Source organism: Tamandua tetradactyla, chromosome 8, assembly GCF_023851605.1.
Source record: "Tamandua tetradactyla isolate mTamTet1 chromosome 8, mTamTet1.pri, whole genome shotgun sequence".
Lineage (NCBI taxonomy): Eukaryota > Metazoa > Chordata > Mammalia > Pilosa > Myrmecophagidae > Tamandua > Tamandua tetradactyla.
Window position 1 is genome coordinate 84309245 of NC_135334.1, and position 23623 is coordinate 84332867.

Here is a 23623-nt window from a genome sequence, read left to right on the forward strand (position 1 = left end):
TTTTGATTTTTTGTTGAAACCTGGATATTCTTGATAAGCAACTCTGGATACTGATTCTGTTCCTCCCTCCTACCCTGGCTCGTTGTTTATTTGCTTAGTGACTTGGCTGGACCACTCCAGGGAAGTCTCTTTCTCTCTCAGTGTGAGGCCTCTGATTGTTGCTCCTCTAGTCTTGAGTATGTATGTGCACAGTCACCTTGGGATGAGTGTTCTCTCTGTTAAACTTTCTTCCTCTTTGACATCACACCCAGCTATTAGATTTCACTAATTGCTGACTGATTGCTCTATTGTTTTCAGTAATGCCCTAGGGTCTAAATTGCCCAACTGTCTAATATCATTTATATTCAAGCCCTGTATCATATAAATTTAAGTCTTTGAAGACAGTCTTTGAGGTTTATTCCCATCACAGGAAGGCTCTTATTAGCTGTCTCTCTGGTTCTGTCTGTTAAACCTCTGGCTAGTCTAAGGTTTAGCTAGTTGCTTTCATGAAGCTAACAGCTTCCTCTTAGTTACTTACCACCAGAATCTCCATTTTGCTTGAGATCACCTTTAGGCTTGAACTTCCTTACACACTTTTTCAAATAAAGTCAATTATTTGGGCGATAGCTTCTGAGTCTCTCCTCCTGGGCAAAACCTCTGTGCCCGTGCTCTGGAGCTGGTAATAATGGTCTTCACCTCCTGGAGTGCTGCCCCTGCTCCATAAAGTGGATGTTTTGGTCTTTTGGCATACCTCTCCTGGTGTGGAACCTCTGTTCTGCAAGTGAACTGGGGCATGGAGGATCAGATCCTGAATTCTCAGCTCGTCGTATTTTGAGCAGAACTTCTGCCTTATGATTGGGGTTTGGATGGAGGAAGAGAGCCCTAGACTAGAAACTAAAGGGAGAAGAGCCTTGTGGTTCTCAGTTGCATCCACTAGGTATAGAGCTTCCTTCTTGCTGACTTCATGTAGGGTAGAAGCAGCACGTGGTGGCTTAAGTGCCACAGACTCTTGCTGTTCTTATTGAGATGTAGTAGGTTTTCTTAATAAATGTTTCCTTTTCTTGTATGCCTGAAGGACAGTTTCCTGTGAGTTTAAATTGTTGTAAGATTTTCCTGAGTTATGATTGTTTCACTGGAGAGAGGATCTACAGGGCTTATTCCATAAGTTGAGCTCTGGTAAAAGTTTTTAAAGGAATAAAGTGTAAGATGACAAAAATGTACAGAAAGATTTCAAGAAATAGATCTCTAATGTCATGAATGCATTTACAAAAATCACCTTAACTCAGTAACTGTGCTGAGTTTTCCTTTGTAAAATGTTGTTCATGGGTGGGCAACAGTGGTGCAGCAGGCAGAATTCTCACTTACCATGCCGATGCCGGATACCTGGGTTTGATTCCTGGTGCCTGCCCATGCAAAAAAACTGTTCACACTTACCAGTAATTATTAGTTGGTAATTTGTGTTGTATGTTCATATGTTGAAATTGTTGGAATGGAATTCCAATGGGTCTAAAAGCTTTTTTCTGTCTTTATTGAATCTTAAATATGTTTGCCTCTAGCCATAAGTTTAAGTGTCATTATTTCTCCAAATGTTCTTTCACTGTAACGATTCCTGCTTTCTTGTGGATGGGGTTTTGATTGGGTAGAAACTGGAAGAAGCAGCATCTCGTGCAGCAGAAGAGGAAAAGAAGCGCCTTCAGACTCAAATGGAACTACAGACCAGGTTCAGCACAGAACTGGAGCGCGAGAAGCTTGTAAGTGCCAAGCAAGAAGCTTGTAAGCAGCTGGGGAAAGCTGCTGTTTTAGCTCACAGAGCCAGCTTCGATTGGTGGAAAGGGAAGGAGGGATGGGAGGCCAGAGGTGAAGCTGTCTCTAACCTCAGCTCTGCTACTGACTTGCAATAATGGGATATAGGGAAGTTATATTTTTACTTGCCTGTCTATACAATTATTGAGCACCTTCTATGTGCTAGATACTGTGCCAGGGATGCAAAGATAAAAGACATAAAGTTGCTTTTAAGGCCCTTAAGTAGAAATTTTTGTAATGAGGTGATAAATACTATGGCTAGAGTGACTATATGTCCTGGCTTGCCTGAGACAATCCCTGTCATCTTTGTATAATTTTTAATAGCATTCTCAAGAGTCCTGGTTCGGATAATAAATACTATGGAGAAAATAAGCACAGGTCTTGTGACATTTCTCCTCTTTAATGAGCAAAGTGTTGGTTCTAAAATCTTGAGAGTCTGATTTCTGGTCTATTGCTCTTGGCACCTCTGGTTAATTGTAGAAATATTCCATCCCCTAAAAACCCAAGATACAGGCTCTGTTAGATAGCTGGTTAATTGGAACTCTGGCCTTCTCCCATTGAGTTACATTGTGTGGGATAGTGCTGAGCCCAGAGCCTTTCCTTTTCTGTTGCTTAGAATTGAATGAGATGGTCATTATGTTTGTTTTTGAAGGAAAAAAAAGAGGTGAGGCACCAGGTGAGGGCAGGAGGAATCCGTGCTGATTAACCTTGGTTTTCCCTTTAACACTTTGGTTGCTCTTACTGGGAAAAAGTTCAGTTTAGAGAAGATTCTATTGGTAAAGAGGTTGCAACTTTACGACAGAAAGGAATTTAAAGAGAAATTACAAAGGGAAACACTTTTTCATGACTTAGTTTAAAAATTGTGGAGTGGAAGGGAGGGAAAATATACCTGCACAAGAAGATAGCATATGGGTTGCAGTTTCTTTTTCCCAGGCTCGTTTAATGTTGGTAGTGGGTGTGATGATCTCATTTTTCCTCCACCTTTAGTTCAAGGATTGAAGGATAGGTCTCTGCCCACTGGATGGGCTGCAGCTGTGGCCAGCACTTCAGGAATGAGGGGTTTTTGCTGAGGGATAAGTTAACATGATGCTTTTTATACCATCAGATCAGACAGCAGATGGAAGAACAGGTTGCTCAAAAATCCTCTGAATTGGAACAGTATCTGCAGCGAGTGCAGGAACTGGAAGACATGTACCTAAAACTGCAGGAGGCCCTCGAGGATGAGAGACAGGCCCGACAAGATGAAGAAACTGTGAGGAAGCTTCAGGCCAGGTGCCAGATCCGTTTTCTTTGTTTTTATATACTTTTCTTGGGTTAAATATAGTTTCTAGGAAATCACTAACACTCTGGTGGAGAAGGAGGAATATCTCTGCCCTGAAGATGACTGTGCTTGAGGTGCAGGTCCAGATTGGAGAGACACTCGGAGACTTGGCTGTCTGGATTACTTATTCTCAATCTGGGGCACTGGGAAACCCTTCCTGCTGGGCCTCATATCTGTTTTAGACTATCTGGTGACTCTGCTGGATGAGATAGCTTTAGAAATTCTGGAGTATGCATGCACCCAGGATCAGCTCTAGTGAGAATTTGGCTCCTTAGATATGTTCAGGCCAGAGGGGACCCAGCACCGCCTTGGTTTGGAGGCAGGGGCTGCTTTAGGCCATAGCTGTAGCTATTTTCTCTGGCTAAGGAGGAAATATGTAGTTTCTGTTTGGTCATTCAGGATTGATGGCATTCCATAAATAATTACTTGAAATCCTGGTTTTAAAAGCTCGTGAAACCTAGATTTTTTTTTTCCTTTAGGAACTTTTTCAGATCTACTATTTATAATAGTCATGTTCTCAAATGACAATTCTTAATTTTGAGCTTTTGCGGTGGCAACGAGGAGAAAGCAGAATGAAGATCCCAAAGAGAATGTTTGAGCCATATATCTTCTTCTCTTCCAGTTTCTCACTTACTGCCCCACTGGCATTCTTCAAGCTGTCTCGTGACTAGCACAGTCTTGAGCTGTGACCTCTCTGTTTCTGGGAGCAGTTGAAACGAGCTCGAAGAGGTTTCCTTGGCTGGTATTCCTCACATGGAATAGCTAGGATATTTAATAGTTAGGTAAGAAAAGAGAAAAAAGGGCATTTTTTTGGTGAGCACTTGGCCAAAAATGGCTTATAAAATAAAGTTTTGAAAATTTTTATTCTATTAAGGAAAAATTATTCTCTAAAAAAAATTAAATGCTTAATTTGTCACTTGGCATTTAGAGGCCCCAAAGGTAGGTGTGTGTTCACTGTGCTGTGATATTAAGTCAGATTCTTGAAGCTGCCTCACAGTCACCATTGGGCAGTGATGTTAGCAGCAGATCCTGTGCATAGGAACATTTGTCACCCATATGACTTCCACAAAAGTGACACTAGACATTTTTTAAGGCTTTTCATAATTTGTGCTGCATTTGGGAGTTTATTGGGTAGAGAATTCACAGGTGAGATGCTATATCTATTACTTATCTGGAATTTTAAGAGGTTCATTATGACAACAGCGATTAGACCACAAAGGGAACCAGGTAACTATAAATTTATTAAAATGTCAGTTATTTAGTTTTATACAATGAGTGATGTTTTGAATAAGAGATGGTTTTGCATAACTAAAGGAAGTTGTTTTTAAGAAGTGGTATGTATCAGAATCATCTGTACAGCTTTTAGCAAATATAGGTGTGGGATTTATCCCAAATTTATGGAACCAGATGATAGGCGCCGGCATGAATAGTTTTATTTAAAAAGCTCTGGCAACTTCTTTTGCATACTCTGATTTAAGCAAACAGTAAAAAGATCTCAGCCTTTTGAATGCAAAAACAACTAACACATACTGCTCTGCTCCAATAAGTTGAAAACACTGCACAAAATTTAACTTTTCCCTTGGTTATGGATATAATTTTATGAATTATATTATTTTACTGTTCTAAATTATTTTTATTCCAGCTAAATTTTTGGAACTTGAATTGGGCAAATCTGCCCCCTCTAGTGGTAATTCTTAAGTGAGCCAAGTCCCTCTCTTTTCCGATGTCAGTGAGGGCTGATCCTAAGGCAGAGAGGCATTTTCTCTGCCAGATAGGCAAAAGGGACATTCTCCTCAATCCCACTCCTCAGGCTTGGCCTTTCTGGGTAGAATAAATAAGAATGTCATCATGGAATTGGGTTAGAAACATTTATTCTGACATTGATGAAATGAAGCATAACCAACCCTCCCCAGTCCTTTCTTAAAGCATTAGCAAACCGTTCTTGAAATATCTAGCATCTCAGTGTTCTTTGGACAAATGGAGGTCCTTTCTTTGTCAGTGTCTTAAGAATCCCCAGAGATACTTTCATTTAAAACAGTAGCTTTGACTTGATTCGACTTGGTTACTCATGTAATTTTTTTTTCATTAAAATTGAAGTTTATTTTTGATATGTAATCCAGAAGGGAGGTTATCTAGCCTCTTCTGAATTGAAACTCAGAGAACTGCTCATTTAACATTTGTTTGGAAAATTCTTGATGCCATAATCTATCCCATTATAATTTTCATGTACTAAAGTTTTGGATCTGTAAGGTCCAAGAACAAATCTTAGTAATGTCTATATTCCCAACAACTTGTGTAGTACCTGGAACACAGTAAGTGCCCTAGGAAATTTTTTTTTCTTAAACAACAGGAGTTTAGTGGGTCATGGTTTGAGGCTAGGAGAAGACTGTGACCTTCTGGGGCTGGCTGCCGGGGTTCTTGGTCCTTGGCTTTCCTATAACATGGTAACAACACATGGCAAGGTCTTCTTTCTCTTCCAGGTTTCATTGTCTTCCAGCCTCTGATTACTCTGTGGCTTCTTTTTCCCTGTGTCCAATTTCCTTTGCTTATTAGGATTTCAGCCATAGTGGGTTAAGACCCACCTTCACTCAGTCTGGTTGCACCTCGACTAACAACACCTTCAAAGGTCCTGATTACAAATGGGTTCATGCACACAAGACCAGGAGTTGGGACCTGAGTATGTCTTTTGTGGGGGGATATGATTCGGTCCCTAACAATATGACAAATATTCTTCTATTCCTTACTTAAAATGGTCTTTGGCCACTTACCAGAGTAACTGGGCCAAGAGAAAGGGGGGAAATACTCAGACTTTTCAAATCTCTTAGATATGAAATCTGAGCTGGCACTCATATTAAGGGATTCAAAATGCCATTCCAGTTAGAATGGAAATTATGGTAGCCAGATGATAAATGGAATTTTAGCCCACATTCAATTCACAGTAGGACCAATGGATGAGTAGGCTCACTCCTTTATATATTCTTGAATATATAAACGGGGTAGACATCCGTGGGAATAGATACGAGAACTCTCACATGGATTCCCTGCACTGTGTGGATTAAAGGCCATTATTTCCAAAGGGCCAAGGAGAAGTGCCAGAAACTGCTCCCACCCCTACCCCAGTAAATAATTCAAATTAAAAATAATACCTCGGAGGGGGCCAAGATGGCGGCTTAGTAAGGTACACGCATCTTAGTTCCTCCTCCAGAGCAACTACTAGGTGACCAGACAGTGCGGAACAGCTCCCGGGGCCACGGCAGGGAACGGACACACAGTGTGCCCCAGTCTGGACTGGCTAGACCGTCTGCGAGACTCCGCTGTGGTGAGCTCCCCGAGCGGCGCGCGCTTCCCCGGGCTGCGGTGGCTGGCGGCCGGCTCCCTTCCCTCCCTCCTTCCCGGACCGGCTGAGAGTCTCGGAGAGGCAAATTTCCCAAGCCGCAGTGGCTGGCGCCCCTCTTTCGCGGGCGGATTCCCGGACCGGCTACAAGTCTCGGATCAGTGGGCTCCCCAAGCCGCGGTGGCTGACGACCGGTGCCCCTCCCCCGCGGGCGGCTTCCCGGTCTGGCGGCGGGTCTCAGATCGGCAAGTTCCCCGGGCCGCGGCAGCCGGCGACCGGTGCCTCTCCCCCACAGGCGGCTGCCCAGAGGGAGAGGAGAGAGTTTCCGACAGTGGCAGGGACTGGGTCCAACCAAACACCAATAGTGGCATTAATAAAGGAGCCACAACACCTTTTGCTGGTGGGACCTGCAGACAGACAAGCGCCACCTACTGAGCAGGATAAAAAAAACAGAGTCCAGAGACTTCACAGGAAAATCTTTCAACCTGCTGGGTCTCACACTCAGGGAAATCTGATTAAATGTCCAGACGCCAGCAAAACATAACAAATCACACCAGGAAAATTGAAGATATGGCCCAGTCAAAGGAACAAACCAATAGTTCAAATGAGATACAGGAGCTGAGACAACTAATTCTGAATATACGAACAGAAATGGAAAACCTCTTCAAAGACCAAATCAATAAATTGAGGGAGGACATGAAGAAGGCAAGGAATGAACAAAAAGAAGAAATGGAAAGTCTGAAAAAACAAATCACAGAACTTATGGGAATGAAAGGCACAGTAGAACAGATGAAAAAAACAATGGAAACCTACAGTGGTAGATTTCAAGAGACAAAGGTTAGAATTAGTGAACTGGAGGATGGAACATCTGAAATCCAAAAAGAAACAGAAACTATAGGTAAAAGAATGGAAAAATTTGAGCAGGGGCTCAGGGAATTGAATGATAATATGAAGCGCACAAATATACATGTTGTGGGTGTCCCGGAAGGAGAAGAGAAGGGAAAAGGAGGAGAAAAACTAATGGAAGAAATTTTCACTGAAAATTTCCCAACTCTTATGAAAGACCTAAAATTACAGATCCAAGAAGTGCAGCGCACCCCAAAGAGATTAGACCCAAATAGGCGTTCTCCAAGACACTTACTAGTTAGAATGTCAGAGGTCAAAGAGAAAGAGAGGATCTTGAAAGCAGCAAGAGAAAAACAATCCATCACATACAAGGGAAACCCAATAAGACTATGTGTAGATTTCTCAGCAGAAACCATGGAGGCAAGAAGACAGTGGGATGATATATTTAAATTACTAAAAGAGAAAAACTGCCAACCAAGAATTCTATATCCAGCAAAATTGTCCTTCAAAAATGAGGGAGAAATTAAAACATTTTCAGACAAAAAATCACTGAGAGAATTTGTGACCAAGAGACCAGTTCTGCAAGAAATACTGAAGGGAGCACTAGAGTCAGATATGAAAAGACAGAAGAGAGAGGTGTGGAGAAGAGTGTAGAAAGAAGGAAAATTAGATATGATATATATAATACAAAAGGCAAAATGGTAGAGGAAAGTATTACCCAACAGTAGTAACACTAAATGTTAATGGACTAAATTCCCCAATCAAAAGACATAGACTGGCAGAATGGATTAAAAATCAGGATCCTTCTATATGCTGTCTACAGGAAACACATCTTAGACCCAAAGATAAACATAGGTTGAAAGTGAAAGGATGGGGAAAGATATTTCATGCAAATAACAACCAGAAAAGAGCAGGAGTAGCTATACTAATATCCAACAAAGTAGACTTCAAATGTAAAACAGTTAAAAGAGACAAAGAAGGATACTATCTACTAATAAAAGGAACAATTAAACAAGAAAACATAACAATTATAAATATTTACGCACCGAATCAGAATGCCCCAAAATACGTGAGGAATACACTACAAATACTGAAAAGGGAAATAGACACATCTACCATAATAGTTGGAAATTTCAATTCCCCACTCTCATCAATGGACAGAACATCTAGACAGAGGATCAATAAAGAAAAAGAGAATTTGAATAGTACAATAAATGAGCTAGACTTAACAGACATTTATGGAACATTACACCCCACAACAGCAGGATACACCTTTTTCTCAAGTGCTCATGGATCATTCTCAAAGATAGACCATATGCTGGGTCACAAAGCAAGTCTCAACAAATTTAAAAAGATTGAAATCATACACAACACTTTCTCAGATCATAAAGGAATGAAGTTGGAAATCAACAATAGGCAGAGTGCCAGAAAATTCACAAATACGTGGAGGCTCAACAACACACTCTTAAACAAACAGTGGGTCAAGGAAGAAATTACAAGAGAAATTAATAAATATCTCGAGGTGAATGAAAATGAAAACACAACATATCAAAACCTGTGGGACTCAGCAAAGGCAGTGCTAAGAGGGAAATTTATTGCCCTAAATGCCTATATCAAAAAAGAAGTAAGGGCAAAAATTCGAGAATTAACTGTCCACTTGGAAGAGCTGGAGAAAGAACAGCAAACTAACTCCAAAGCAAACAAAAGGAAAGAAATAACAAAGATTAGAGCAGAAATAAATGAAATTGAGAACATGAAAACAATAGAGAAAATCAGTAAGACCAGAAGTTGGTTCTATGAGAAAATCAACAAGATTGATGGGCCCTTATCAAGACTGACAAAAAGAAGAGAGAGGACACAAATAAATAGGATCAGAAATGGAAGAGGAGACATAACCACTGACCTCACAGAAATAAAGGAGGTAATAACAGGATACTATGAACAACTCTATGCTAATAAATACAACAATGTAGATGAAATGGACAAGTTCCTAGAAAGGCATGAACAACCAACTTTAACTCAAGAAGAAATAGATGACCTCAACAAACCAATCACAAGTAAAGAAATTGAATCAGTCATTCAAAAGCTTCCCAAAAAGAAAAGTCCAGGACCAGACGGCTTCACATGTGAATTCTACCAAACATTCCAGAAAGAATTAATACCAACTCTGCTCAAACTCTTCAGAAAAATCGAAGTGGAGGGAAAACTACCTAATTCATTCTATGAAGCCAACATCACCCTCATACCAAAACCAGGCAAAGATATTACAAAAACAGAAAACTACAGACCAATCTCTCTAATGAATATAGATGTAGAAATCCTCAACAAAATTCTAGCAAATCGAATCCAGAAACACATTAAAAGAATTATACATCATGACCAAGTAGGATTCATCCCAGGTATTCAAGGATGGTTCAACATAAGAAAATCAATTAATGTAATACACCATATCAACAAATCAAAGCAGAAAAATCACATGATCATCTTAATTGATGCAGAGAAGGCATTTGACAAGATTCAACATCCTTTCCTGTTGAAAACACTTCAAAGGATAGGAATACAAGGGAACCTCTTTAAAATGATAGAGGGAATATATGAAAAACCCACAGCTAATATCATCCTCAATGGGGAAAAATTGAAACTTTCCCCCTAAGATCAGGAACAAGACAAGGATGTCCATTATCACCATTGTTATTCAACATCATGTTGGAGGTTCTAGCCAGAGCAATTAGACAAGAAAAAGAAATACAAGGCATCAAAATTGGAAAGGAAGAAGTAAAACTATCACTACAGATGATATGATACTATATGTCGAAAACCCTGAAAAATCCACAGCAAAACTACTAGAGCTAATAAACGAGTACAGCAAAGTAGCAGGTTACAAGATCAACATTCAAAAATCTGTAGTGTTTCTATACACTAGCAATGAACAAGCTGAGGGGGAAATCAAGAAACGAATTCCATTTATAATTGCAACTAAAAGAATAAAATACTTAGGAATAAAGGAATAAATTTAACTAAAGAGACAAAAGACCTATACAAAGAAAACTACAAAAAACTATTAAAAGAAATCACAGAAGACCTAAATAGATGGAAGGGCATACCGTGTTCATGGATTTGAAGACTAAATATAGTTAAGATGTCAATTCTACCTAAATTGATTTACAGATTCAACGCAATACCAATCAAAATCCCAACAACTTATTTTTCAGAAATAGAAAAACCAATAAGCAAAGTTATCTGGAAGGGCAGGGTGCCCCGAATTGCTAAAAGTATCTTGAGGAAAAAATACGAAGCTGGAGGTCTCACGCTGCCTGACTTTAAGGCATATTATGAAGCCACAGTGGTCAAAACAGCATGGTACTGGCATAAAGATAGATATATCGACCAATGGAATAGAATAGAGTGCTCAGATATAGACCCTCTCATCTATGGACTTTTTTTTTTATTATTAATTAAAAAAAATTAACAAAACATTTAGAAATCATTCCATTCTACATGTACAATCAGTAATTCTTAATATCATCACATAGTTGCGTATACATCATTTCTTAGTACATTTGCATCGATTTAGAAAAAGAAATAAAAAGAAAACAGAATAAGAATTAAAATGATAATAGAGAGAAAAAAAAACCTATACCTCACATGCAGCTTCATTCAATGTTTTAACATAATTGCATTACAATTAGGTAGTATTGTGCTGTCCATTTCTGAGTTTTTATATCCAGTCCTGTTGCACAGTCTGTATCCCTTCAGCTCCAATTACCCCTTCTCTTTTTTTTTTCTTTTAATTAACGGAAAAAATGAAATTAACCCAACATTTAGAAATCATACCATTCTACATATGCAATCAGTAATTCTTAACATCATTACATAGATGCATGATCATCGTTTCTTAGTACATTTGCATAGGTTTAGAAGAACTAGCAACACAACCGAAAAAGATATAGAATGTTAATATAGAGAAAAAAATAAAAGTAATAATAGTAAAAACAAAACAAAACAAAACAAAAACCTATAGCTTAGATGCAGCTTCATTCAGTGTTTTAACATGATTACTTTACAATTAGGTATTATTGTGCTGTCCATTTTTGAGTTTTTGTATCTAGTCCTGTTGCACAGTCTGTATCCCTTCAGCTCCAATTGCCCATTATCTTACCCTGTTTCTACCTCCTGCTGGACTCTGTTACCAATGACATATTCCAAATTTATTCTCAAATGTCCGTTCACATCAGTGGGACCATACAGTATTTGTCCTTTAGTTTTTGGCTAGACTCACTCAGCATAATGTTCTCTAGGTCCATCCATGTTATTACATGCTTCATAAGTTTATCCTGTCTTAAAGCTGCATAATATTCCATCGTATGTATATACCACAGTTTGTTTAGCCACTCGTCTGTTGATGGACATTTTGGCTGTTTCCATCTCTTTGCAATTGTAAATAATGCTGCTATAAACACTGGTGTGCAAATGTCCGTTTGTGTTTTTGCCCTTAAGTCCTTTGAGTAGATTCCCAGCAATGGTATTGCTGGGTCGTATGGCAATTCTATATTCAGCTTTTTGAGGAATCGCCAAACTGCCTTCCACAGTGGTTGCACCATTTGACATTCCCACCAACAGTGGATAAGTGTGCCTCTTTCTCCACATCCTCTCCAGCACTTGTCATTTTCTGTTTTGTTGATAATGGCCATTCTGGTGGGTGTGAGATGATATCTCATTGTGGTTTTGATTTGCATTTCTCTAATGGCCAGGGACATTGAGCATCTCTTCATGTGCCTTTTGGCCATTTGTATTTCCTCTTCTGAGAGGTGTCTGTTCAAGTCTTTTTCCCATTTTGTAATTGGATTGGCTGTCTTTTTGTTGTTGAGTTGAACAATCTCTTTATAAATTCTGGATACTAGACCTTTATCTGATATGTCATTTCCAAATATTGTCTCCCATTGTGTAGGCTGTCTTTCTACTTTCTTGATGAAGTTCTTTGATGCACAAAAGTGTTTAATTTTGAGGATCTCCCATTTATTTATTTCCTTCTTCAGTGCTCTTGCTTTAGGTTTAAGGTCCATAAAACCTCCTCCAGTTGTAAGATTCATAAGATATCTCCCAGCATTTTCCTCTGTTTTATGGTCTTAGACCTAATGTTTAGATCTTTGATCCATTTTGAGTTAACTTTTGTATAGGGTGTGAGACATGGGTCATCTATGGACTTTTGATCTTTGATAAGGCAGTCCAGCCAACTCACCTGGGACAGAACAGTGTCTTCAATAAATGGTGCCTAGAGAACTGGACATCCATATGCAAAAGAATGAAAGAAGACCCGTATCTCACACCCTATACAAAAGTTAACTCAAAATGGATCAAAGATCTAAACATTAGGTCTAAGACCATAAAACAGAGGAAAATGTAGGGAGATATCTTATGAATCTTACAATTGGAGGCAGTTTTATGGACCTTAAACCTAAAGCAAGAGCACTGAAGAAGGAAATAAATAAATGGGAGTTCCTCAAAATTAAACACTTTTGTGCATCAAAGAACTTCATCAAGAAAGTAGAAATACAGCCTACACAATGGGAGACTATTTGGAAACGACATATCAGATAAAGGTCTAGTATCCAGAATTTATAAAGAGATTGTTCAACTCAACAACAAAAAGACAGCCAATCCAATTACAAAATGGGAAAAAGACTTGAACAGACACCTCTCAGAAGAGGAAATACAAATGGCCAAAAGGCACATGAAGAGATGCTCAATGTCCCTGGCCATTAGAGAAATGCAAATCAAAACCACAATGAGATATCATCTCACACCCACCAGAATGGCCATTATCAACAAAACAGAAAATGACAAGTGCTGGAGAGGATGTGGAGAAAGAGGCACACTTATCCACTGTTGGTGGGAATGTCAAATGGTGCAACCACTGTGGAAGGCAGTTTGGCAGTTCCTCAAAAAGCTGAATATAGAATTGCCATACGACCCAGCAATACCATTGCTAGGTATCTACTCAGAGGATTTAAGGGCAAAGACACAAACGGACATTTGTATACCAATGTTTATAGCAGCATTATTTACAATTGCAAAGAGATGGAAACAGCCAAAATGTCCATCAACAGACGAGTGGCTAAACAAACTGTGGTATATACATACAATGGAATATTATGCAGCTTTAAGACAGAATAAACTTATGAAGCATGTAATAACATGGATGGACCTAGAGAACATTGTGCTGAATGAGACTAGCCAAAAACTAAAGGACAAATACTGTATGGTCCCACTGATGTGAACCAACATTCAAGAATAAACTTGGAATATGTCATTGGTAACAGAATCCAGCAGGAGGTAGAAACAGGGCAAGATAATGGGTAATTGGAGCTGAAGGGATACAGACTGTGCAACAGGACTAGATACAAAAACTCAAAAATGGACAGCAGAGTACTACCTAATTGTAATGTAATTATGTTAAAACACTGAATGAAGCTGCATCTGAGGTATAGGGTTTTCTTTTTTTTTTTTTTTTCTTTTTTCTTTTTTTATTTTTTATTTTTTTCTCTCTATTATCGTTTTATTTCTTTTTCTGTTGTCTTTCTATTTCTTTTTCTAAATCGATGCAAATGTACTAAGAAATGATGAATATGCATCTATGTGATGATATTAAGAATTACTGATTGTCTATGTAGAATGAAATGATTTCTAAATGTTGTGTTAATTTTTTTAATTAATAAAAAATAATAATAATAATAATACCTCACCCCAGAAGGAATTCCAAGGAATATATTTTGAATGAATGAATGAATGGGTCTAAGTTCTGCCCATAGGGGCCAGTGGAACAACAGTAATCGCTTTTCATGTATTTCAAGGCAGCTTGGATACTGGGGAAAACATGGCCTTCAGGAGTGAAGTCAGGATTTCAGTATCAGCTATGTAATTTTGGAGAGGTTACTTGACCACCTTGAACCTTAGTTCCTTATCCTATAAAATAGGGCTAATTGCCAAACTTGTAAAGTTGTTGTAAAATTAAATGAGATAATGCATGAAAAGTGTTTAGTGTTATGTCTAGCATTAGGTAATCACTCAGAATATGTGTTGGTTTCTGTTCTTATATCACATTTGCAGGTGGGAAGGTGTGCTGGTTTGAAAGGATGTATGTATCCTAGAAAAGCCATGTTTTAATCCCAATTCCATTTTGTAAAGGCAGCCATTTCTTCTAATCCCTTTTCAGTACTGTAGGTTTGAATCTGTAATTAGATCATCTCCCTGGAGCTGTGAGTCAATCAAGAGTGGTTGTTAAGCTAGATTAGGTAGAGACATGTCTCCACCCATTCGGGTGGGTCTTGATTAGTTTATGGGAATCCTATAAAAGAGGAAACATTTTGGAGAAAGCGAGAGATTTGGAGAGAGCAGAGAATGCTGCAGCACCACGAAATAGAGAGTCCACCAGCCAGTGACCTTTGGAGATGAAGAAGGAAAATGCCTCCCAGGGAGCTTCATGAAACAGGAAGCCAGGAGAGAAAGCTAACAGATGACACTGTGTTCACCATGTGCCTTTCCAGCTGAGAGAGAAGCCCTGACTATGTTCACCATGTGCCTTCTCACTTGAAAGAGAAACCCTGAACTTCACTGGCCTTCTTGAACCAAGGTATCTTTCCCTGAATGCCTTTGATTGGACATTTCTACTTGAGACATTTTCTCAACCTTAGAACTGTAAACTAGAAACTTATTAAATTCCCTTTTTTAATAGCCATTCTGTTTCTGGTATATTCCATTTGGACAGCTAGCAAACTAGAACAGAAAGATATATAGTAACTAGAATGTCGAAATAAACATTCAAAAAAGATGTTGACAGGCTGGAATGTTTGTTTTTTTTTTTTGTAATTTAACTTTTTTTTATAGTTATTACATTTGTCACTTAGAAAAAGCTACCAAGTGGTTTATTATTTTATTCTACATTATATACAGGTCATAAAAGGCCACAGCAGTTTTTTGACATATAAACCCTTTAAAAATAGAGGGCACTATGAAGGATAGACAAGTATTAAAGTGAAGTCCAGGAATGAGGTCATATACTCAGTGTGGTATTTCTGAGGTGTAATAAAGCAGATACCAAATCAGCTATGCTTAGCTTGCAACAAAGCTCAGTATTCTAAATTATTACTGTTTATTTGGGACTTTCCTTTTCCACGGAGGTTACTCCGTAGTATACTGCAGGCCTTCTAAGAATTAGTTTCAGTTTTCTGAACACTTAATATTATACCCCCCTTGAATAATAAGTAAAAAACATTGGGTTCCATTTTATGAAAATAAAATCTTTAAACCTATAACTGGTATCAAAAGATCAATATAAATAAATATAGTTCCAGGGCGGGCCACAGTGGCTCAGCAGGCAGGAATGCCTGCCTGCGATGCCAGAGGACCTGGGTTCGATTCCCATGCCTGCCCATGTTAAAAAAAAAAAAGTATATATATACTTTTATATGTCTGTGTTGACAACATTTTTGAATATTGTTTTCTTCTGAATTCTACAGCTACCAATTTTGATTCATGTGAAACATATCTTATAGCTAACACATTTCTTACCTTGTTTGCTGAATCTCTTGGCCAGCAGTTGTTATCGAATCTCCTTCATTTAATAAAACACTTTGTTAATACAGATTTCCTTTTGTGCCATTGTTTAATTCTTTTCCCATTGATGTTTAAACCACCATAACTCATAAAAACTTGACAAGAACATTCCTCATGCTCTTAACACATTACCCAAGACCTTCCTTAGTCATGGCCGAGAGTCTGGGTAATGGATGTGAAGTTTTAGATCAAGAAGATAGTTTAAAACATCAACAGAACAAGTATAGGATCTGGGAGACTTGGCTTAATAGCGATTCATTTGAAAAGATTTAGGGTTTTAGTTTCCTGTGATGTGATTGCCCAAAACTTCGTTACTCATAGGCAGTTTTAATGAATGTGAAGTGTCCAGAGTAAATGGGGTAAAGGTACCACTGTAATAGTAACTAGCATTTGTTCATCACTTAGAACATGGTAGGTGCTTTTTATGCATTATCACATTTAATACATTGATAAACCTTTGATAGTAGGTAGTGTTTCTCTTCCTCCTTTATAAATAAGAAAACTGAGGCACAAAGCAGTTCAGGTCTTCAGTTAATGGATTTTGTTTGCAAACCACAGAGACTCAGGTTAGCTAAAGCAATAAAGAAATTTATTGGAAGGATCTAGAATAGCTCACCAATTCCACAGGAAGGAAGACAGGTCAGGAGGCCTTGAACATAGGCCTGAATCAAGGGAGGGGAGGTGCTGAACAGCCCAAAGCCAACCACGGGAAGAGTCCAGTGAGGATGCTGCCAGTGCCAGCAGGGGTCCCAAGTATTGGAAATCACCATTGCGCCTACTATCAATACTGGATATTTCTACCACCAGCAAGATAATCTCCACTGTCTCTGCTGCTCTGTATCAGTTGCCTCAGAGTCAGAAGTTCCATGAGGGGCATCTGATTAGTCAAGCCCAGCTCATGCTTCCACCATGCCCTGGCTGCTGAGGGGCCGGAGGGCAGCTGTCTGGCCTATGGCTACTGTACTGAGAGGTGGTTCCTACCTTCCATCAAGGCTCCTGCTGTAGCAAATTCTCTAGACTCATGAAGGCATTTGAGATGCTGGGCAGCCTTAACACCTGGAAATAACCATTTCTCTCTGTATTTTCACCATTAGGACGGAAAAATGGGCCCTTCTAGTCATTCACTATTGTATCCCCGCTATTTGGAAAAGCACATTGAAGGTGTTTTACAATCACTCATTGAATGTGTTTGTTAACACTCTTTACTGGTAAGACCACATTTGCAGTGTTATGGTCAGCTGTGGACTTAATTTCTAAGAGACATTAAGGAGCTGGAGTGTGTTTTGAGAAGGACATTGAGTTTGGAAACTATGTCCCAGGAATTAAAGCTAGAGAGGGTCCACTTGGAGAAGGGCATTCTCAGCCGGTAATGAGAACTGTTTTCCAATTGCTGAAGGGGTGTAACAGGGAAGAGGGAGCAAGTTGGCTCTTTGTGGATTGAAGAGCTTATTTTAGTTTAAAGAAGAACTTTCTAAGAATTGAGCCCTCCCATAAATAAGCAGACCTGATTTTGTGAGGCATTGAGTGGCTCATCACCCAGAGAATTTGGGCAGAGTTGGTGAGGGTGGAGGTTTGCGAGCTGAAGTTCCGGGGTTGTTTGGATACGTACTGTGTAGTCTGTTGCTTTGTTTTTTTGTTGTTGGTTTTGAAGAGCAGATGCTGTTAGGTAGTATTAACTAGCCTGTCCTGTGCTTTGACACTGTGTGGCTTGTTATAATACTGATGATTAGCCACTAGAGATGTGTTCTATCCTGGGCTGGCATATTTGGGCTGTATGTTGGTTTATTTAGACACCTACATAGATGGGTATTCCTGGTAGCTTGATAGGTAGCTTGGCATATTGAAAAATAACATTTTGGAGTCATAAAGACCTGGGTTGAAATTCCAGTTCTACCCATTACTACCTTCCACAACATACTTTAATACCCTTTGGTCCTTAATTGCTGTTATATAGAGAAAATAATACCTTGTAGAATTGTTGGGGGCTTAGCAATAATGAATGTGGAATGCCTGGTATGCAGTATTTCTTTAGTAAATGGTATCTATTATTATTCAACCTTTGTTTGCTCCTTCTTTCTTCATCCTCTTCATTAATTTAAACATCACCTTTTTCCTTGGCAATAGGTTTTTACTAGATGAAAATATTTTAATATTGTAGCAGCCAGGCAAATTTCAGAACTTGGCCCTATCACCTGCCAGGTGGATGACCTAGTACAGGTCACTTAACCTTTCTGCTTTACTTTCTTCATCTCTAAGATGTGACTAGTAATGGTACCTAAGTTTACTGTGAGGATGAATTGAGATAATATACTTAGCTCTTAGTTCAGTTCCTGGCACACATTAAGCCCTCGATAAATGTTTTGTTTTTTTGTTTTTTTTTGCTTTTTTCAAAAAAGAATGAAATTGAGAAAGCTTGGAGTAAGACACAGGGTCACCTTGTCAATTTTGTGAATATGGGCCTCTTTGGCTCCTGGTTTCTTCCTTGTAAAATCAGAGGGTTGGATTAGATAATCTCAGGTATTCTTTTCTACTCTAAAATGCTTTACTCTTCTGCTGGGTCAGGTGTGGTGCCCTTGGCACAAGTTGATCCTGAGTCTCCACATTGTAGGTTGCTGGAGGAAGAGTCTTCCAAGAGAGCTGAACTAGAAAAGTGGCACTTGGAACAGCAGCAGGCCATTGAGACAACTGAAGCCGAGAAGCAGGAGTTGGAGAATCAGCGCATTATGAAAGAACAAGCCCTTCAGGAAGCAATAGGACAGCTGGAACACCTGGAATTAGAGCGGAAACAAGCGCTTGAGCAATATGAGGTAATTAAACTTGTCCCCACAAACTTTTGTCTATTTAAATTTTTTAAGTGAACATTTTTCAGTAATGTAATTTTTGCTAAGCTGTATGTACATATAGCTAAAAAGAACAAAGAGAGGAAATTTTTACAGGAGACAGAAACCACGCAATAATTTGAACAAGGAAAGTTTAATATAAAAATTATTAACTATAACAGATTACTTACGAAAGGGTTAAGAAAACTCTAAGAATATAGCTGTGGCAAATATGGGAAGTAGTTAGTCCCCATAGGATGGAGGCAGAGCACCAGGGAAGGAACATACCTGGGAGAGGATCCTCCTTGCTCCCCTTCCCTCCACCCCACCCCCAGCCCCGACCCCCCCAGTGCTGTGTTCCAGACCTCCTTGGAGAGGACATGGCCTCGGCCCAGTGGACGGCAGAAATTTTCACTTAATTAATGTACCAACAGAGCTCACTGGGAAGCCACCCTCTTGGATACTGGCAGAAGCTGTCCATAGGGAGATGCCACTAAAGCTCACGGAAATAAGTGCCACAGGTCCCAAAGAAAAGCCCCTTCCTCCTATAGTGTCCTTTTAGCAACTTCTACCAACAAAGCTTAACATAGTGGCAGCTGGTGAAGAGAAAGGTTCCAGTAACACAGTCAGGACAGTGAAGGGTGGGTTTGGAGTTGAGAGACAAAAATTGGTAATGGCACACAAGGATCTTATATATTCATCTGTAATTAGTGTGAATGTGGTAGAAGAAGGCTAGGCTTTGGAATCAGATACCTGGGTTCAAATAATTGCTGCTTCCTAATTATTTGACTGTGGGGATGCTACTTAACCTCTCTGAACTCTAATTTCCTCATCTGTAAAATGGGGTAATAATAGTTCCTACTTCTTAGAATGGTAGTGAGGATTTAATGAGATAATCCATAAGCACATAGTAAGTGCTCAGTCATTGTTATCTGATCCTATAGTACCAGTGTCCACATAAAATAAAATCTAATTTTGTTTCAGGAAGTTAAAAAGAAGCTGGAGATGGCAACTAATAAGACCAAGAGCTGGAAGGACAGAGTGGCCCAACATGAAGGGTTAATTCGATTGATAGAGCCAGGTAACAGATTCTTTGAAGTAATAGTATACTTATTCAATTAATTTTTGTTTTATCTGTATATTTGAATTGTGGCAATTTTTTTAGCCTAAATATACATAAATTAAGCTATTTAGAATAAATTTCTCTTGAATAACTTCCCCCCTAAAAAGTAAGAGAGCCCTAGTTAATCCTCTTTGAATATATCTTCAGTTATTTTGGCTAATATGACATATCATTTATCGATGTTCCTAGAGAAGAAATGAGTGGTAAAATTATGATTTTGTTGAGAAAGCATGATAATATAAATTGAAGAATATACTATTTCAGATATTTAAGGCATGTTTTCCTCTTAGGTTCAAAAAACCCTCACCTGATCACGAACTGGGGGCCTGCAGCTTTCACCCAGGCAGAACTTGAAGAGAGAGAGAAGAACTGGAAAGGAAAAAAGACCACTGAATAACTGAGCAGAAGCAACATCATTTATGTAGACACCAGGTGTAGCGGAAAGCTTTATGCTAGAGACAAAAGAACTGGCTTTGCTGCTTCTAATTTTTATTCCTTGAGTCAATATTACTAAGGAAGCCTACTTATTTATCTTCCTGCAAATAAGGGCCTTATCAGGAAAGAAAAAAAGTCAATTTTGTCAAACTCTTTTTACTCTTTCTTTGAAAATTTCAGCTTCTGAAGATTGCTTTGTAGATGGTTCTCTCGTATTCTTTTTGGAACGAGGCAGTGTATAAACAGTGACCGCCCATCACCTGGAGGGGAGCGTGGTGTAGGTGTACCTCATCCCTGGGTGCTCAGAACCTCTGAACTGGGTGCCAGAACCTCTCAGCTGGGTGCCACTTCTATCCTTTGGCAGCACGTTTTCTTCTCCAGTGTATGTGTTTAGACTGGCCAGTCTGCTTGCCATTCCATGCCAGCTGACAAACTGCCTTTGACCACTGGTGCTCTGATGAAGTCACGGAGTCACTACATTTTCTTGGTTTCCCTTCTGAAATGTGATCTGGTTAGTAGAGGTTTTCTAGCTTCTACGGAGATATTCTTTAACCAGTCAAACCCCTAACATTCCCATCTCCTTTTCCTTCACCTCAAAGAAAAATGTCCCCTTGGCCCATATGACCGTAGCTGCCCAAGTTCATGCCAGTCTGTGAGAGGATTATGTTGAGTAGGAAAAAAAAAAGCTAATTTGAAATTAAAAAATTATTTGGATATATATATATTTTTAATTTGGATAATTTTTAAAGCAATTATATGCATATGGGAAACGGGAAGTTCACTGTATGTTTGCCAGTTAAATTCAAAACATCGTAAAATCATGATGTTAGCTTTTGTTATGTGGGCATCTTTCCTGCTTTTTTCCTTTTTCCCATGGGTGGCAGTGGAGGAAATATCCAATAAAAACAAATTTAACAAATCCTTGGATCATAGTTTCCATGCAACCAGATTTGAAAATTGTATTGAGGAAGGTTTTCATACATAAGATAATTTTTATGAAATCCAGCCTTTTAAATTGGTTATAGTATATAAATAGCAATAACTCCATGGGACAGAAGTGATGCTTAAAATTGCAAATAAATGTGATAATTCATTTGTCACAAAAAGGCAGAATTCAGTGAAAGAGTTAAAGCCCTCTCTCTACAAGTATTAAATGAGGAAAGATAACCTCATGCATTTTCACTGTAACGCATGCGTATTAGTAAGGAAGCTATTCCAAAAAGGTGTACACATCTAGAGTAATATGGTCTTAGAGATTTCAATGTATGTATTTATTTACATGAGAGGAAATTGGAACATAATTCTATAAATTATCACCGTTTGTAACTGGAAAATATTTTCCAATGAAATGATCTTTAGAAATTTGTCTTAAGATTTTTGGCTATTTAATAAGGTAATTTTAATATAATTTTATAGTTGCTTTTATAAAGTTTAGGTTATTGTTATCTGAAATATCTTTGTAACATGTGCCTTTGAAATGTAACAGCTAGTTTGGGTATGATTTCTATCTGCCACTTACCAGTATTATCATTTTATTCAATACTTGACAGGGATTTAGACCAACAAGACCTAGAGGAGAAATGGATTATGGTTTGGTTACACAGCATACAAGGGAACTCCAGTATCCCTCATAAAGAATGAGGAAAAAATACTTTACAAAGAAGCTACTGACCCATATGAAATATCTGGGGTGGAAGCAGTATAGGCTTGGGAATCACACAGCCTGTGCATGGCGGGAGGGTGGTGTTGGGATGTGTGCATTTCTGCTTTGGGGAGGTGGTGTAACAGGCTGTGCATCTTTGCAGGATGTCCTTCCTTAAGCCTGGCTTGTCCCACAGCTACATCTGAAACATGAACTGGGGCTTAGCTGTTCTAGCCTTTGGCTCTTTGGACCTTACTGCCTGGGCCAGGCCTGTAAGCCTGGGGATTGCCTACTCTCTGGGCACCTTGACTCGACCAGGTGGTTACATTACGTGTATGTGGTTGTACAGAAGTTGTCTGTGTTACGTGTAGTGTTACCAATTTCCATCCTGGCCTTAGTGGCAATGTCTCAAAGGGGGCAAAAGTCCATTTATTTAAACAATGCTTTGGTTAAGAGCGATACTTATGAATCAAAGACAGCACAGGAATGAACTAAGTAAACCCCGTTTGGGATGATATTTTGATACTAACTGAATTTTTCCTAATGTTTAAAATAGTTTCACTGTCAAAGTGCTGACAGACCTCTGGGGCTTTACTTATGTAATTACTGTACAGAAAATGTCAAGAGTGTAGAAGTGTTTTTCATAATCAGGCTTTTTCCTTTATAAGTAGTATATGATCATTTACAGGAATAATAAATGAAAAAAGTTTAAAAGTATATTTTTGTGATAATGCCTTGTTGACCAAACAAAATGTGTTCTTCAGACGTTCTTACCTAAACATTGTACAATGTAATATGTGCAACTTTCTTAATTTTTTCTAATTTTTCTGAGACATATTAAATAATGTTTTTATGGTTTTTTTTTTAAGTAAAATGGACCCAATAAGAAAATAAAAAATACCAGAGCAACATACATATAAAACTGTCTGATTTAATAAAACAGTGGAGTAAAGTCACATGTGTGCATGTGTATTTTCATATAACAAAGTGGCTTTTGGTTTAGGGATACTTCCTGGAAACACTGGGTTTGCAGTTTAGACCCTCAAACCAATGCTATCAAGATGTTAGCTATGGCTTTGTTTGGTATTTGAGTCACTAAAGTGGGTAAACCATGGCTAATGCGTCAGCTCACAAACAGGAACTTACCAAGATGTTTTCTTCCTCATTGTTGCTATTACCTCCAAATCCTTTTACCTCTGCTTTCCCGAATTTTTATGCCTTTCGGTTTTTCTTTCACCAGAGTAAACAGTGAGGTTTTTTGTTTTGGTTTTACATGATTGCTAAGTTTTAAATGCCTATTATGGGTTAAGCAGGCCCACTATATCCAGCTTGATTGTGTCTTGGAAAGCTGAATTCTCCCTTTCAGAGGGGGAGAGAAAGAACACACTGGCGATGTTTTTTAATTGTTCTTTTTCTACAGTAGTGGTTCTCAAGTGGGGATGATTTTGGCAATGTGTGGAGACTTTTCTGGTTGTCACCACTGGAAGACGTGTTACTGGCATCGGGTGGGTAGAGGCCAAGCATGTTGCTCAACATCCTATAAAGCATGGGACAGTACCCCTGCAGCAAAGAATTATCTGGCCTAAAATGTCGGTAGTGCTGAGATCAAGAACACAGCAGGCTCTTAGCATCAGGGTTTCCTATTAAGGAGTCCCAGGAGTTGGCCTCTTTGGTGTAAATGGTGTCACCTTCAAGGGAGAGAGTCATT

General features: G+C 38.9%; 1 protein-coding gene across 1 annotated transcript in view; it reads left to right on the forward strand.

Annotated features, from left to right (window-relative positions):
• Positions 1-23104, forward strand: part of SWAP70 (switching B cell complex subunit SWAP70) — a 124132-nt gene extending 101028 nt beyond the window's left edge. The window contains exons 8-12 of the mRNA XM_077113965.1: positions 1623-1730; positions 2888-3054; positions 18505-18703; positions 19700-19796; positions 20129-23104. Coding sequence (XP_076970080.1) covers positions 1623-1730; positions 2888-3054; positions 18505-18703; positions 19700-19796; positions 20129-20235 — 678 coding nt within the window. The 3' untranslated portion in view covers positions 20236-23104. The remainder of the gene's footprint in view (positions 1-1622; positions 1731-2887; positions 3055-18504; positions 18704-19699; positions 19797-20128) is intronic.
• Positions 23105-23623: the final 519 nt, after the last annotated feature.